This window comes from Furipterus horrens, unplaced genomic scaffold (assembly GCF_987537825.1).
Source record: "Furipterus horrens unplaced genomic scaffold, mFurHor1.1.pri manual_scaffold_7, whole genome shotgun sequence".
NCBI lineage: Eukaryota > Metazoa > Chordata > Mammalia > Chiroptera > Furipteridae > Furipterus > Furipterus horrens.
This window is the reverse complement of record NW_028327177.1, coordinates 14,504,391-14,522,834: the sequence shown is the minus strand read 5'-3', so window position 1 is coordinate 14,522,834 and position 18,444 is coordinate 14,504,391. Positions and strand designations below refer to the sequence as shown.

General features: G+C 44.5%; 1 protein-coding gene across 1 annotated transcript in view; it reads right to left on the bottom strand.

The window, feature by feature from the left end:
• EXT1 (exostosin glycosyltransferase 1) overlaps positions 1-18,444 on the bottom strand; it is a 270,855-nt gene that overhangs the window by 29,394 nt on the left and 223,017 nt on the right. Inside the window, exons 2-3 of the mRNA XM_090283428.1 lie at positions 4,382-4,475; positions 2,777-2,884 (exon numbers count right to left, since the gene is read on the bottom strand). Of these exons, the coding sequence (XP_090139554.1) occupies positions 2,777-2,884; positions 4,382-4,475 (202 nt within the window). The remainder of the gene's footprint in view (positions 1-2,776; positions 2,885-4,381; positions 4,476-18,444) is intronic.

The window sequence follows — 18,444 nt, the reverse complement described above, 5'->3', positions numbered from 1 at the left end:
AATGATGCTCTCTTCTAAGTGTCAGAGGTATTTTTAAGAGTCAGAGAGATTGATTTCACTGTTTCATCATGGTCATGAGGTACCATTCCATTAGCAGACTGCCGAGAGCTATCACTAAAACTGGACAGGCTGTTATGAAAGGAGAGAGGGAATATCATGGGCTTAACTACCAATACACTCCCCTGTCTTATATAAGCCACATCTTGATGTTCCTACATCAAATGAAATACATTCGCCTTGTTTGTGTGCACAATACAAGTGTCTGATAGCACTCTGCAAAGTTCTGGAAGATAATTCCAATGGATTGAAAAGACCCAGTTCTGAGTTTTAATGGCATTTGACTGCTGGTTATTAATCTGCTTGTCTTGAGGGGCAGGTATGGAAAAGTGATAAATTAATTCCAATTTGGCCAGATTGTTCTGGAAGCTGCAGAACTCAAAGTCTTAATAAAAGGTCGTGGATGATAACAAAACTCATGGGATCTACCAAAATAGATATAGAAAAGACACAATGAGCTCTCTTGGCGACATGATGACAGGAACATATGCAAATAAAAACACCCAAGCTGTTCTAAAACAGGAAATGAAAAATTATAACATAACAAAAACATTCCCCAGAGCAGACATTTGGGCTCATCACCAGCTCTCTAAAACCACAGTCAGCGACAGTACAGTCCCTGTTCAGTAGGGAGACAGCTGTGCAAAGTCAGAACGCGTGTGAGTGTGGGTGGGCGTGGAACGGAAAACACAACCTTCAGGGTCAAGCCACAAAGTTGCTTCAGGAGGTGCTTTGGTCAAGTGGTTGAAAATGGAGTATTCCACGTTTTCTCTGTGTCAAAGACAAACTCCCAACTTATTCACACCAAATTCATGGGAACATTCGTCCATAAACGGAGAAATTATGGCTCATGGTTTGCATTCCCTTTATTTCCCAAATTTCCTTTAATAAATGTGCATTATTTGTCAAAGCCATGAAAGGAAAAGGCACCATGAAAAAGAGCCACGTTTATCAATGTGGGCTGGCCTTTCATGAGCGAAGGTTTTAGGCACACTCACTGCTGAGCGTGGAAGGGACACGCACTGCTGGACCACGGATGGCTCTCATTTTGTAGGTGCCAGGGACACTCAGATCACAGAGGACGGGGCAGAAGACGTCCTCCAGGAGCTGGGCTCAGCTTGGCTTACATAATCCATAGCCCCCTCACTTAGAGCTATTTCACCTGCCTCACGTCACCACCCAGCAAGCCGACTGGCTAGCAGCACCAGAGTAGAATCAATGACAGAGTTAGAAACTTAATTTTCTGGATATCAAAAAAAGCAAGGACAAATATCTGGTCAGTTCAAGATAAAGTACAGGATGCCATCAAAGACGAGCATTTAAAAATTCTATAATTTTAGAGAAAGGAGCATGGTAATTTATGTAGAATTTGAACATTATCGCCCAAAGGGGCTACAAGTAAATCCTTAGTGTTCAATTATTGCTGTATGTGGATGTCTCTGTGAGTATTGTATCTCTCTTCCAGGCAGCTCTTGGGAGGTTCAAACTTTAATAATTAGACACCCTTGTCAAAGATTAGTTCACTGTATTTATGTATATTTATTTCTGGGCTCTGTATTCTGGTCCATCAGTTTGTATGTCTGTCTTTATGCCAGTACCATACTGTTTTGATGTCTGTAGCTTCATGATACATTTTGAAATCAGGAAGTATGATGCCTCCATCTTTGTTCTTCTTTCTCAGGATTGATTAGGCTATTTGGGGTCTTCTGTGGTTCCATATAAATTTTAGAATTGTTTCCCTATTTCTGTAAAAAATGCCACAGGGATTTTAATAAAGATCACATTGAATCTGTAATTGCTTTGGGTAACATGGACGTTTTAACAATATTAAGTCTTCATTCTGCAATACAGGACAACATGGATGAACCTCGAGGACATTACGCTAAGTAAAATAAACCACTCACAGAAAGACAAGTACTGCATGATTCCACTTTGATGAGCTATCTCAAAGAATCAAATTCATAGAATTAAAGAGTAGGATGATGGTTGCCAGGGGCTGGGGGAAGGGAAATGGGGAGATATTAATTTGTGGGTGTAAAGTTTCAGTTAAGCAGGATGAAGAAGCCCCAGAGACCTGCTGTATAACCCTGTAGCTACAGACAACAATAATGCATTGCACACTTCAAAATCTGGTAAGAGAGGTTTCATATTACATGTTCTTATCACAATCAAGTTTTAAAAATCTAAATAGCCAAAAATACATTTTAAGAAACATTTTTATTAGAAGCCACTCTTTCAACTAGATATCTCAAAGATAACACTCATTCAGGTACCCAGAGTGGATCATTTGAACAATGATAACACTAATGTAAGAATCAACCCTAGGGACCTCTCTCTTTCTGAAAATTAATGAAGGCAAATACAGAAAGAGCAGAAAGAATATGAAGCAGTAGGATGGCACAAGACCTCTTATATCATTTCTAAAAATTCTGGATATTGAAAAGGGTGGGTATACACCTCTAGTCGCCATCAAAGCTCATATCCATTACCATTAACTTCTGCTTTTCCTAATATACTCCCTGGACCTGGGCAGATTCTGCACTGGGAAGTGCACAATGTCATGTTTAATGACTTCATATTCACCATGACACAGACCATTTTCTCCTGATAAGATTTCTTTTATAGAGCTGACCTTTTGGATTCATCTTCTTTGAAAGTTTGGGGGTAGGGGGGGCAGCAATAATCCACTGATCTGTGGAAGGCCACAGCCCTTCCTTACCTGTAATAACAATCTTTCATCGCCTATGACGGCAGCTTGGTTCCAATTAATCACTTCAGAGAATGGCAGCTCCCATCCATTGCTGAGCATCACGGGGACGCAGGCAGCCTGTGCAAAGAATGGGACTCATGAGCGAGGAAAGCCACAGCGGAAAGCGTTCCCATCGGGGAGCGAAACCAGTACAAATCCAACCACTGGCATTTCTTACATTGCATGGATCCTGGACGGCTGAGGCCAGAGGAAAGTAAGCTCTCACGAGTTATCAAGTCATAGGAAGCTGGTATGTACTCAGCCGAGACAGTAACACTTGCAAGTCTTGCTGTAGAACCCTAAAGACCCATTGCTATTCTAGCATATGGTCTACCTGGCCCGACTTCCACTGAGACGCCTGGCTTCACTGGAGAAGTTTTACTGATGTAACAAAATCTTTCACCAGCAAAATCTCAGCATAAAACTAACCTTGAATGTAAACGGTTTTGTCAGTGAAACTGCCACAAGTCAGCCTGCAAGTGGTTTACACTGAGCACCATGAGCAACAGAGACTAGGATGGGGTTCGGCTTCCTGACACAGCATTTTGCAGACTTAACCATTCACCTTTCCCCTGTTGTGCAAACGTCTGACCCAGAACTTTCTTCCCATCAGTGTGGAGGGACCCAATCCACTGTTGTACCCACTGACTACCCGCACAGTAATCTCAGAGCCAAAAGCACTGGGCTAATGACAAAACTCTGGTTCCAAACAACTCATAATCCAAACCAGGGATTGCTGTGCTCCACCAACATCCTGAGAGGCTACAAGAACATTAGCGACCACGTGCTTCGCAGAACACACAGTGCACTGGAAAAGACGGGCAAGAGAAGGAAGCTCTTCTGCCGGAGGACAGGACAGAATGACGGAAGTTAGGAAGCACACTGTGACAAAAGCGGACTCGGGCAAGGCGCAGAGCACAGAGGAGACGAGAATGTACCAGCAAGGGGACAAAGAGTGGAGGACGGGCTGGAGAGCATGCTTTCTTGAGATCACGGAAGGCTGGCTGCAGCTTCCAGGATGGAAACGTGGACAACTGTCTCCATACGAGAAGCCATTTCTGCAGAGTGAGGTTAATGAGCAGAGACTCCACGCAGGTCTGGAGCTGCAGCCAGGGACCTCTGAATATCACAGCCTCGAACGTGCTGGCCAAGTGAGTACCACCACCCCGCTGAGCACTGCTCTCATCCAGCGACGGCTGAGAGGGGGGACATACCATGCAATTTGCTTTTAGGGACAACAACCAATAAGCCATTTCCACTGCTCTGAAGACTAGCTTCCAGGAGCCCAACTAGGCTTCCTGGCAGCAATCAGATGTGCCCTCGGTTTGCAATCATGCCCTGAAGAGCCCATCCTCCTGATGGTGAGGCCATTTAATCGTAAGTCCAAAGGCAGGGAGTATGTCTTCCTCCTGCTCCCTTAAGACAAAATTTTCTTGGGGAAACAGATTTCAGGTGTTCAAGGCAAATCACACTTTCTGTTTAGATCCTAGGAGGAGTGCTAAGGTTCTACACCTGCTCCCCTGAGTCTGCCTTCATGCCCCAGCCCTACTCTGGGGAGGTTTCAGGGTCTCTTACCTGCAGAGCCTCCAGGAACCTGAAGGATCCGAGCCTGCGACCACGAGGAACCAGACAGAAAGTGGCATTGTGCAGCATTTCCCGATAATCATACCTGGAAGGAGAGGAGGGACAATGAGCCAATGAGGAAGACCCATTAGGAATGGAGGCATGAGCGAACGCATGTGCGCCCACCCGCACGAAATTCCAAAACAACTCGGAAATACCCCAAGTGGGCAGTTACCACTTTTCTATGGGAGCCTGGGGACCACTGCATGGAGAACAAACCCGGGCCCTCAGCTTGGATAAAGCAGTCAGGGTCTTTTGCAAATAGTCCATTAAGGACAAGTCGGAAGGTCCCGGTAACCATGTGGCTCATTCAGCCTTTGTTTACGGAATCAGATTTTTGCGTCCGGATGAAATGTGCTGTCCCCAGAAGCTTAAAGAAAAAAAGCCACTGCCAATTTTTTCTTTTTTAAATGCCATGTCATTCACCAAACTAAGGCTGTTCTCGTTCCCCACCCCATAAAACCATGCTATTAAAACCTACTCAGGAAACCTCCATTACAAGCACAAAACAACATCTATTTTCTCCTTCAAGCGGAGTTTCCACATTTAACCAAGAACATTCAGTTACCCTAGACAAATACTCCTGTCCACGAGTGGCTGACGTGACTTACAGGGGAATGAGCTAGCCTAGGAAACGGGGGGAAAGGAATGGGAAGGTATGATTGTTTCCTCCACACAAATACCATTTCATGGTATTACACTGTTTTTGCATTTGAAAAAAAATGCTACATGTAACATGAGTGTTACCTGTCTGTGCTGGTGAGGTGCAAGAAAGATAAGGAGCATTTCATTTTGTTGAGGGTTATCAATGTAAATGCCATTTCCACAAACGCCCATTATGAATTTAAGAAAGCTTGGAAAACTGGAGAGGGCTCCTGTCCTGTGAAGGCCCAGACTCTCAGTGCTAAGATGAAATCACTCTCATTTTTCAAGAACTTCGAATGCTCCGCAGACGGGTGTGACTTTGACAGTAGCACATGTCACCAGCATTTTCTGACTCTAATAGTCTAATTTAATCATAGCCTGAAGGCATTGGATTCTTCCCTCCTCTTTTTTTGAATCCTGATATATAAATGTATATTTTTAAAGTCCACATCTATTTTTATATTGTCATACAAACTAGGCGTATGGGAGTAAGCCAATTTTCAATTATAAACCCGTCATTAAGAAGAGACATCATGCAAAGGACCATTTGCTTAAACAAGCATGTAGAACTAATTTGCACAAGAAAAGGTCACTGTGAATGGATTAAGATTATCTCCTTTGAGAGTAAAATAAAAACCCTTGCTGCATTAATTAAACTGCAAAATAGACTTCAAAGTAGAAAAGATTTTTTAAGAGGGCTCAAATTTCACTAAATAAGAAAAATGTTAAATTCTGATGGTAATGGCTTCTCTTCTTTCTTCCTCACCAAATCTAGGGAAAATATTGACAAGTATGTTCAAGTTCCAGTGTTGATAAAGTCTGAATCTCTGCCTAAGCGATGGAAAAGAGAGGAAATGTATACACATGTGCACACACACACACACACACACATATGTGGAAAGTTTAAGCTAAAAAATTTTAATATAAAAAGGTCAACGAAGCTTCAGGCTACAGCAAAATTTCATAAATGCTGAGAATAGAAACCCCTGAGGGGCTAGTACTGAAGGTCCTATAGCCTCCTCATTAGGCTGCTAAAAATGTAAAACCCTATTAATGTTGTAGATTGTAACAAGTTTCAAAGTTGCCAGGTGCACAATTTACTCTAGGAAAGGAGTGGAGAGAGAGAAAAGGCAGAAAAGTTAGAGACAAAACTCAAATGACAGTTATGCCTGGGTGCTGATTTTTAAGTGGCTGTAGAGAATGAGTATCGCTGAAGCAGCAACTAAAGCTCTCATGGCTGAAGCTTGGGGTCCTTCCCACAAGGTGTGGGATGTCTTCTTGCAGGAATCAGGAACCCGCTAGGGAGACATGAGATTATGAACACAACCCGTGAGCCTTTTGGGCCTCGGTCTTCTCCTCACCTGCCAAACGAGCCGGCTGGCCTAGATGACTAAGGATTGTTCGATCATTCCTTTTTTTCTTTATGATTTTTAGGTAAGAAAGAAGGATGCCCGCTGAGAACACCCCACTGCTCCCAAGGTTTCCATAACTACTGCATGTACGTGTGTGCAGATGCGGATACAGATGTCTGCTCATGCGTACCCCGTGGACGTTCAGCATGTGTATTCACAGTGACACACAAGGAAACAAGCAGAACATACACACACCTAACTTACAACAATGATTTTCAGATTTCTAACCACGCTCACAGCCCAGGAACCAGGCTCCTTTCTGGGCTCCAGCGACAATGAGCCTGTAAATTACTGCTATGTTATCACTGAAGGAGTAATGATGCTTCCCCAAGGGAGGCAGACATGGTTCCAGTAGGACCACATGTGTGCTTGGTGCCCTCCTGCTCAAACCTTCTGTGGACTCCCCTCCCCCGCCCACCGTTTTCCTGTTCTCACCCCACCTCTCCATCCTTAAAGATCCTTCATTCCGTCATTCTTTCAAGTACTATGTTCTAGGAATTGTTCCAGTCCTGCAAATGTTGTGCAGAGAAGATCCTTCTCTAGTTGCTAAACTTATCAAAGGATCATCCAACAACTAGAAAAGGCTGATGAGAACATAAGGTGTAAAATCTTCTGTGGGTATTTGCATTACAAGGTATACCGTGGAAGGCCTGACTTCCAGATAGACATGGTAAAGAACTCTGTGGCCACTCTCCCTAGGAAAACAACAATTTAACTGGTAAAAATTATTTTTTAAAATTCATTTAAGGTGTCTGAAAATTGTCCTGAGGAAATAATTACAAATGGAAAAACATTCATTCAAGAGAATCTGCCAAATCTTGGTAAGAATAGTGAGTGTCCGGGGCATTCAAGCCAGGACCCCTCCCACGACCTGACCAACCCTTACTGCCCTGCCTTATAGACGCTCAGGTGAGTACACTCAAGAAGCCTGGGCTCCTCTCTCCCAATAGCCATTAAGATGGAGAAAATAACTACCGTAGAAAGGAGAAAATAGTTGCAAATCATAAATCTGAGAAAGGGCATTTATCAAGAATATGTAAGGGATGCTACCAATTCAACAATAAGACAACCCAATTTTAAAACAAAGGATTTGAATAGATATTGTTCCAAAGAAAATATACAAAACACCATGAAAAGATACTCAACATCATTACTCATTAGGAAAATGCACATCAAAACTACAATGAGACATCACTTGACACCCACCAAGACGGCTCTAATCACAGTAACAGATGAGAACAGGTGCCAACGAGGCTGCAGAGAAATTGGAACCCTGATATGTTGCAGGTGGAAAGGTAAATGGTGCAGCCACACTGGAAAGTAGTTTGGCAGTTTCTTATAAGACTAAAAATGGGCTTCGCACATGACCCAGCAATTGCACAGTTGGGCACTTATCCCGGAGAAATGAAAACTTGTCTTCATGCAGAAACTTGTCCACTAATGTTCACAGCAATTTTACCCTTAATAGTCCCAAACTGGAAACCATCCAAATGTCCTTCGATGGCTAAACGATTCAGCAAACGGTGGTACATCTATAACCTAGAATACGTCTCGGCAATAAAACAGAATGAACCACTGACCTACCCAACCAGTGCAAGGAAATTATGCTAAGTAACAAAGCCAATCTCAAAAAGAAATACACTGTTATCCCATTTATATAGCATTCTATGAAACAGCCTAATTACAGAAACGAAGAACAGATTAATGGTTTACCAGAACATTGGGGAGAAAGAGGAGAGTTCAAGGGAGGGCTAATTCTCCCCGATATTACTCAAGTTTAGAAATGCAAATCATATACTTCTTAACAACAAGAGCATATCCTAAGCAAGAAGATGAGTAGAGGAGGGAGGCAATTAATCTCAGAGAACGTTCAGCTTTATTAATAAATGGTTTTGTTACCCTTTTCAGATGGCCATTAAGTTCCCTATTGTATAGGTGATGACACAGAACAGAACAGTTTTCATAAATGACTGCAAAGAAAAATGCAATTAAAATGACATGACCCTGAATTTAACCCCGAAACCAGTACCACCCTATGGCTGTAATAATTTTCTCCTGAAAGTTGTATGGTTTAATATATGGGGTATACCTCATTTAAAATGGGCCATGGATTATAGCATAATTAAAAGTCCTTCCCCTCCATATGAAACACATTTTTTCTGGCAATAATTCAGCGCAACTGGGAAGGGGGTGGGTTGGTGGGCAGGACAGTAAGTGCAGGGGTCCTCAAAGTGCGTTCTCCCAACCGGCGGCCCTGTCTGGGAACTTGCTAGAAATGTAAATTCTCAGCCTCACCCAGGCCTGCTGACTCAAACTCTGCGGGAAGGACCCAGAATTCTGTGTATTAATAAGCCCTCCAGGTAATTATGATGCACCCTTAATTCTGAGAACTACTGGCATGGTAGTTAAGGGCTTAGTAATTAAAAGCTTAGTGGTTAAGCAGCTTTAGAGACAGCCAAACCTGGGTTCGAATTTCAGCTCTGCTATTTTCAAGCTGAGTGAGCTTGGAAAAGTTATTTGTCTAAATCTTAGTTTCCTGGTTGGCAAATGTGAATAATACTTACTACTGTGAGAGTTAAATGATACATTTTAAGTAAACCCTAGGTCATTAAAAGCAATCCATATATAGTAGCTATTGTCATTACCGCTGAAGGGGGGCAACAGAATATAATGGGAAATACAGCCAATGTGAAGTTAGAAAACCTGGGTCAGGAATTGGGCTCTGTATCTCCTACTTTCTATGCTACACTGTGCAAATTGTTTGTCTCTGAGCTGCAAAGTGGTGAAGATCAAATAAAACCATGTCCATGCAGCATAAACTGTAATACATTAGGCAATCATAAGTTATTGTGGTACACTGTTATCAGGATGAGAGGAATAAATACATTTTCAAAACCAGTAAAAATAAAAATAAAATAGAAGAGCAGATTCCCAAAGACAGAGCCAGGAAGAAATGTGGAGCAGATCCTTTAAAATAAACTGGAAACAAAAGCTGTGAATCACAGCAGATCAGCAGCTTCTAATTGAAAGGGTGTGCCTTATTATCAAAGCCACATAGATGAGGCTGCTGCCAGTGCAGCGTGCTCATGGGTTCTCCATGGTCCCCACGAATCCTCTGCAGCATGCACATTTGCCATGTGAGCTGTGTTTTGCTAATCAAAGAGGATGGGGGAGAATCAAGGGATCCAGCCTCTCATCTCTGTAGTCACACAATCCTAGTCTCCCCGTGATATGGTTAGTTTGTCTCAACGATTTATTTATAAAGAAGCTTTACACATCTACAGCTGATCTGCTCCCTCCACAGCTCCCATCCTCCTAAATTCAATCCACTTGGCTCTCACCTGGGTCTGAATTTCATCCCTTAAGAAAAAAAGAAAGAAGACAAAAACAATGCATGACTGCTGGAGTGCCATAAAGTGCATTGGGGTTAGGGAAATCAAATGAGATCCTGGAGTATTTCCTTTGTGCTTTTTTCCACTCATTCGACAAACATCAGTTGAATGCCTACCATGCGTCAGGTACCATTCAAGGAACCAGTGAAAAGGCAGACGTGTCATGAAATGAGTGTCAGTAAGTGAGGGAGATGGTATGACGGAGGCATGAGGTCGGGATTACGTAGAGAGGAGAAACAACAGCCACAACCTAGCTTCGGTGGGGAGAGTGAGAAGCAGGGATTTGTCCTGGAGGAAGGGACACTCTGAGCTAAGTATTAAAGAAGAAGCAAGAATGAGCCTAGCAACAGGCTAACAGGAAGCAGAGATGGCAAGGCAGGAACAAAGCCAGCAAAGGGAAAGAAACCACCTAGTGTGGGCTGGGTGAGGCTGGAGAGGAAGCTGAGGCTGATGATGCTGGCGGCATGCCACTGGGAAGACCGCGTGTAGTATCTCCTGAAGCTCAGACCTTGTAATCCTGGGCCCGTGCTCATGAGACACTAAGGGCTCAAGCAGAAGAATGACATGTTGCCAATGGGACTCCTCAGGACTTGATAGAACCCAACTTCACAGGGAGCACCAAGTTCAGGGTCCAATAACCTCGCCAAGGTAGGTCACAGCTACAAAGCCAGCAGGGCTCCAACTCCAGGTTCTCGGACTGTGAAGGGTCCCTGCTTTCTACGACATCATGCTGCTTCCTCGGCCAGCCCACACAAATGCAGTATGTGAAAATAACATTTCTTCCTGGAGTAACATCCTCAGCAGTTCACCTAGTTCCAAGTAATAGCAACAACATTAAAGGGACCCTCCCTCCTACTCGAACCCCGCCCACGGTACACCAGGCCAATCCAAGGCGTGCTCTGTTATTTACTAACCATGTTGCCTTCTACCCTTTCTTGGCCTTTACAGATTTAACCCTTAAAATTTCAGTTATTTTTCAGAAAACTCGAAAGTTCATAACATGTAGTAATATGAAATTGACCCAAGGCACAGCTTGGAACTGAGAAACAAATGAGTGGGACCCAATATTTTAGCTAGAAAGAGGGTCCAGCTAGCCACTGGACTATCTCTATTTGTTGTCTTGTAAGCTTCATATGGAAAAGTATAGGCCCCTGTGGTCTTTGAGAATTGACCAGACCCACAGAGCCTCCGTTTCTTCACGCCACCTATGCCCACAGTCTTTCTGCACACAAATGAGCTGATCAGGGTGGCACAGTCTCGGGGACACGCAGTGCCCCCAGCGGGAGGGTACTCACTAACTGGAGGTGATGCGATTCCTGCTGCTAGAACCTCCAGGCACCCGGTCATGCCAAGGATTAGGACTTTATTTCTTTGTGATGCTTGTCAGAATGAGGCTGCTTATCCCAGCTTCCACTGCAGAAAGCGAGGTTGGGCGACAGTCGGGGACAGGTGTTTCTATTCACTCTCTCGCGTTTGGCTTTCCACACAAGACCCTGCCTTTTTACGTCCATTGAAAATCCATTTCAATATAGTGAAGGAAGAGAGGTAACATTTCCTGGGCTTTGGTTGGGGAGCGGAGGGGGCCCCTGTGTAAGGCACTGACGTCACACGCACACACACTCCCTCTTTCTCTCCCCTTCTCTCCCAGTTAAGCCCTCACAGCATAGGGAAGAAGAGTCAGAAAAATGTTTGGAATCAAACATCCCATCCGAACACACTGGAAATAATCTCCCACTCCATCTCTACCCTAAACATCTACTCACAGCTCAGAACTTGAAACGTGGACCAGCTGGTAACTGCCACCTGCTTATATTGATAAATACAACACGTACCAGGTGCACCTCATGCTCCAAAAGGGGAAGGCCATCTCGCTTCCCACTCATGAGCTAGCAGCTCACTGGCTAATATATGAAAGCAAGTGAGAAAACGGACAGCCATTAACGAGAACAGTAATCCCTGCCCTGATGCAATGGTCTCCCACAGGCAGGACAGGTGCCGCACAACCTGTGCCCGTTATTGCACGTTATCTCAACAGCCACACATGGAACGGCCTCATTTATAGATGATCAAGCACAACGAGGGTGCTGTGGGCTTGGACCGGGCGGGCAGGACCCATCTCTGTCGCCTCTCAGAGATGCCGGGCAGGAAGGAGGAACATGGTGCTAGCGAAGGTAGAATGGCAGATTTTGAACGCAGTGTGCCCGGGGACATCACTTCAGGGGGCTTGCTGAAGGAGGTGAGGTCTTAGAGCCCCCGCTTCTTTTAGAATTAAATGGACTGGGGTGACATTGGTTAATAAAATGATATAGGGTCCAAGTTGCACAATCCTAGGACACATCAGCTGTATGTGCACTGTGTGCCCACCGCTCGTGGGCACCAGCTCGTGTACCCAGCAATCCCAGATTTCAAACTGCTCTCAAATAAATGCAATGCCTAGATGTCTGCGTCTACATTCCTTGGCTGACATTAAGCATTTCTGAAAATGTTACATCAAGGGCTACCTGGGTACAGGAGAGAAGAGAAAAGAGTGACAAGAAAAGAGCCAGCCATGACAACGACCTCAGGTGGATAAATGGGTTCAGAAGAGGCACACAGAGGCCCTGGCTGCAGAGCTAAGTGTCCAAGCACCAAAGAGAAGCCCGAGGTCATTATCTTACCATTAACCTTTCACCAGGCTCTGTGCCATGAAGACTGGCCAAGTGGAGCCAGGCCAGGAAGCGCGGACTGAAGCTGAAATGACCGGCGCAGGGACCAGCAGCACCGAGCGTCTATTCTAGGACGGCCAACTCCTCAGGGACAGGGTGAGCCCCAGGAGCGGGCTGCAGCAGGGGCATTCCTCACCCCAGCCCTCTTTCCTTCCTACGATGCATTTTCACTTCTGGAGGAAGCCACCTCTGATCCCCGAGTCTTGGCCAGAGACCCTCTTGTGCTCACACAGCAGCCAGGGCTGACCTGCCCGTTGCTCACTCTGTTATTAAATTGCCTGCATTGTTGACTCCCTTCCACTGGCTCCAGGAGGCAGCACCACGGTCCCACTTGCTGTGGCACCAGCACCTACCCCGGGGTCTAGCCTATAGTAGCCACTCAAAAGATAGTTATCAAATGGATGCGAAGTGCTCAGGGTCCACTGGTTTGCATTTAGACTTGAAAGCAGAAGGAAAACACAGAAGAGAGGCAATCTATTTAGTTAATAATAACATGATCCTCTCTGAACTATGCCAGGTTGTCCTAGGATGAGTTTCACTCCTGTGTTTAGACTCAGCTCAGTTTAAAGAATAAAAAATAGTGCCTCTTTTTGGGGGTGGGGGTCCTTCCTTTTGTACATTTTCTATCCCTTCATCTCTAAAGGCCTGGCAGAGGCTTAACATTTTTAGCTTCTCTCTTCACATTGATGAGTGGGAAATTCGTGTCTCACCAGCCCTGATAAGTAGCATTACAGGCATACCTCAGAGATATTGCGGTTCAGTTCCAAAACACTGAACTTAAGCAACTATAGCAATAAAGAGAGTTAGAATCTTGTTTGCTGGTGGAAGGTCTTGCCTTCAATCTGTGAGAAATTCAACATCTGTGAAGCACAGTTAAGTGAAGTGCAATAAAACAAGGTACACCTGTAATTGCCAATTAAGTTGAATGTAAACACACAGCTATTCACACCAACCTTCTCCTGGCCTTCCTGCATGTCTGAGATGGGGGAGTGGGGGGAACCTGCAGAACCTCCTCCTGGTTTCTGTAATGATAAACAACGCATTGGTCCAAAGGCAATGACTCCCCACTCCCCAAAGAAAACTGGGCCCAGCCAGGGTTCTGACCACTTGCCTTCTTGAGCCAAGACACTCTTGGCTGCACAGGCAGCCAAGGCCGGCCCTGGGATTAGGAGAATGCTTGGAATTCCTGCTGGCTGCTCCCCTCGCCAGAGGAGGCACCACATAGAGGCTGGCCAGTGGCGGATCTGACATGCCCTGCATTCTTCGACAGTGCTTAAGCCTTCCGTCTGGTCCTCACACTCAAGTGATTATAAAATAGCTTGAGAATCCAATTACAGTTAATGAAATGATGGCGGGTTCAGTTAACCTCGCTTTCCCATCTCCTCTCTTTATTTTTGCCATTCCTGGGATCCACCTTCTGACTTTTGACAGTCAGGGCCAGCTCACTCGTGGGCCTTTTGGGCTGAACAAGCAAATGAGACCTCAGAACTCTGTGGAGGGAGAGACGATGCAATCTCAACAACAGAAAGACAGGACACTGATATAATATGAAAGCTAGCTGTCTATGGACAGTTTAATCTTTCACATCTGGGCATGTGAATGTACACATATGATGCATGTGTGTGTCTATGGGACATAAAAGTTTGTGTTATGGTTAACAACCTAACTGTGTATTTTCCAGATTCGCCTCCCACGAGGGTTTGGCCACTGGAGATGGAGAAGGCCCACAAATCTAGATTCTGCCATTTCCTTTGGTAGAAGCACAATGGTGCCCTATGGGAGAGTCTGGGAAGCTCTGAGTCACCTCTCCTTCCTCCTCTGCAGGCTCTGCTCAGCATACTTCCCCTGGGGAAGCAGCTAAGGAGCTAGCCAACTCCTAGGTGGCCTCATTTTGGGAAGAAGTTATGGGACAGAGAAAAAACATGAGTATCTGAGAGCGAAGAGGTAGACCAGGTGTCCCTTAAGATGCCCTACTGTTGCTCACTGGACAAATGAATATTGAGCAGCTCCTTGATCCCAATAGCTCACTGAGCAGTGGTGAAACAGAAGAATTACAGGGGACCCTCCCTGGCTGGTTTGGCTCAGTGGATTGAGCGTCGGCCTGTGAGCTAAGTGTCGCTGGTTCGATCTTCCAGTCAGGGCACATCAGAGAAGGAAAACTCTGACTCCAAAAAACCTCCGCTGCCTTGCGGCATACCTCTTCAGGGGAAAGGCTAAGGGAGTAAACCCCGACAGAAAATCCGGAGCCGGAGTCCCTAAGGCGGTTTGACGTTGTAGTCAACACCGGCAACTCCTGCGGCGCACCTGAAGCCAAGCTGTATTGACTCCGTCTTTCCCTTGGACCCTTCAGCTGCGAAGAGAGGGGGGGTCTGCTGCATGGGCAACAGCAGACCCTCCACATCACCCTGCCCAGGCTCTGTAGCTTCAGCTTCACTGGAGAGGACACTCCAGCGCCATCGCAAGATGTCGATTCAACACGGGAGGAGACAGATACCGTGTCACTCCCGAGTCGGACTGCACAGCCATTCTCGGCGGTGCAGATAGACTCTTAAGAAGCTACACCATCGTCTCTCGAGACGGACGGCTGCCGACTACGACTACAGGGGACCCTGGTCTCTTCGCACCCTTCTTTCTTGGATCTCCTTAGTTCTACTCCTGGGGATCGCCACAGGAGCAGAGCAAGAAGCATACTCCGGTTCATATTAGTTTCAGGCCAGAATAAATCCAGTCTTTATAGGTTCAATCCATTTTCCAAAGAGCAACCAAAGATACCTTTAAAATGTTCACTCCCAGGCTGAAAACCCTCCAATGGCTCCTCGAGGTGCTTAGAATACTATTCACACCTCTGTCCAACAGGCCCCCATTAGAACTGGCCTCTGCCCACAGCTCTGACTGGCCTCTCCTCATTCACCATTTATAGCTACACTAGCCTTCTGTCAGTTTCTCAAGACACCACATTCATTACCACCTCCTGGACTTGTACTTGCTATGCCCTCTGCCTGAACGTTCTTCTCCCAAATCTACCTCAGGATGAATGGCAACATTCAGACAAACTGTTGATCATCAGAGATGCCCTCACCAGCCAGCCTGTGCTTCTGGCACTCACTGTCCAATCATCGCCCTGTCTCATCTCTGTCCTACCATCTATCACTGTCTGAATTTACACATATATTTGTTTTACTGACTCGCTGTCTTTCTCTAGAAATATAATGTACACATCATAAGAGCAGGAGCTTACCTGTTCTTATTCACCACTGTGACCCCAGCTCCCAGACCTGTGCCTGGACCATAGTAATCTTAAGAAATGACCATAGTAATCTTAAGAAATGTTTGTTGAATGAGTGCCAGAGCTCTCTCCTTTTCTGCAGGGAAGACAACCTATGAGATCACAATGCCCAAGTTGCTGGCCACGTACGCAAGAATAATTCATATGGCAAGTTTCTAAAAGAATACAGAAATATTCTCTTTCATCTTTGTTTTATGCAATACCAGCCTTATTTCTCTAGTCAACACTAAGATTCGTCAACTTCTCCAAATGCCATCTGCTATGAAAGCAGGATCCCATTAAAAATGTCTTCAGGGGAAAATTTTTTTTGAGGCATGTCTTTAAGAGATCTTTATGTAGAGTGATAGGATAAAACCTACACAGGCTAATGTCTAGAAAATACAGTTTCTGGTCTTGACTTTGTATCATAATTAACTGTTTGACTTTAGGTAAGGCACTTCGGTTCTGAATCCATGCTCGTTTATAAAATGGGAAATCATAGTAGTCTTGCTTACTTAACAAGGCCTACAGAGAATCTAACGAGACAGTGAATATGAGAGCATTATGCAAACTAAAGCATGTATGACTATTAGGAAGGGCGAGGCAAAGAGTTTCTTGGAATGGTCTTTGCACATAATGAGGCATAATGTAGAGGATGTCAAAGGCCTGGCATTCTTTGTTTTTCTCTTTTTTCAGTCCCAGATTGTTATGGCCTATATACCTCAAATCCATCCAGCACTTCAGAAGTGTAGATTATCTTCCAAAAGAAGCATCTGGGATAGCTAATTTGTTACTGAAGCCAAATAATTAAACACACACGATCCCATGGGGCTAAAAGGGCAGCCATGATTTCCAGTCTTCAGCTATTACCCGAGTCGGTCTGTTTCCAGAGTTGGAATTTGTAATGAAGATGGCTCAGAAGAACTCTTGGCTACAGAGCTCTTGAAGAGAGAGCAATTCCGTCACATGGAACGTCTTGCTGCTTGGTTTCCATTAAGGTACCTTGGCTTTTACATAAACTGTCAAGCAAAACTTGGCCTCAAAACACAATGTGAGTAACTGTCTTTGTAGAGGAGCTGACAGCTCAGCTGCATGTCCGATACACAGCTGCTAAGACTCAGTTCCAAAGGCGATTGCCTCCTCTCTGGAAGGGGAGCTGGTACGGAAAAGTGCCTTTACTTGGGATTAAGTCAAAGCAAAATTTAGGGATGATCCTTTATGGAAAGTTAACCCCCAAATGCCCATCCACCACATCCCTCTCCACGAGTGTTGGTTTTGGAATTACAAAAGTTTTGAAGGTGCGAAAACATAATTGGAAAACTTTTTTCCTCTACTTAAAGGGCTAATTGATTTCACAGGTGTTTAATTATCATTTGCAGTGAGATAATACCTTGTAGTGCCATAAAAAATGGATTTAATTTTCAAGTGATTGCAAAACCATTGCCAAAGCCAAGCTAGAGCTAAAGCTAGATGATTATTCTATAAATCAAACACACTGCCTCCTTTCTTTGAAATTTTTAATACTTGGGGATAATGATATCTGACAACCTTGAAACTAACATGAAAAGGGTTTTTCCTGCCAAAGGCCAAAAGGCAGCCATTGGAGCATTTTGGGCAGTTTGGTTCATTAACAGTGACTCAGGCAGCGTCAGGACCCCCCCGCCTGTGGGCTTCCAAAACACATCAAGTTAGGTAAGGGCATTGGTGTGTGTGTCAGGACACAGAATTCTCTCCCAAGATCCAATGGCCATATGTCCAATAAGGTCCACAGGAAAAAGAGAAATGAAACCCAACACACACTTTGCACAAAAACTGCCTGAAAATAAACTCTCGGAGCCCAAATGAGAGCCTGGAATGTAGAAAGCGAAGGCTTTCAACCTGCTCAATGAACACTTTCCTATCTTACGCTTAAGGCACAATCCTTGTGCTTCTGGTCATAACAAGTGAGAGAAATCATGAAATAAAAATAAAAACGTTAACAGCTAGAAGGCACCACAAAGATCGTTCATGCCAAACATCCCAGATGAATAAAGCAAAGCCAGGAGAGATCAAGTAACTTGCCCAAAATACCTTCGCCAGGGGCAAAAAGCAAGATAAAGCCAGTCAGAGAAAGACAAGTACTTTATGATTTCGCTTACATGTAGAATCTAATGAACAAAATAAACTAACAAAATAGAAACAGAGGCACAGATACAGAGAACTGATTGACATTGGGGGGTGGGGGGTGAAAAAGCTGAAGGAATTAAGAAAAAAAAAAAAAAAAAACCCTCATAGCCACACACAGACAATGGCCTGGTGATGACCAGAGGGAAAAGGAGTGTAGGGAGGTAGCAGAGGGTAAAGGGGTGTAAATGGTGATAGAAAGAGACATGACGTATTACAGAATCGTACCCCTGAAACCTATATAATTTTTTAACCAATGTCGCTCCAATAAATCCAATAAAAATTTATAAATACATTTTGATTTTTTTTTAAAGGATAGTTCTGAGCAAGCAGAGAAAGAAAAAGACAGCTTGAATATGGATTTGGAGTCCCATTCTCATCCAAAATCTAAAAATAAAAGGAGAAATTTTTTAAGGTTAAAAAAAAAAAAAGG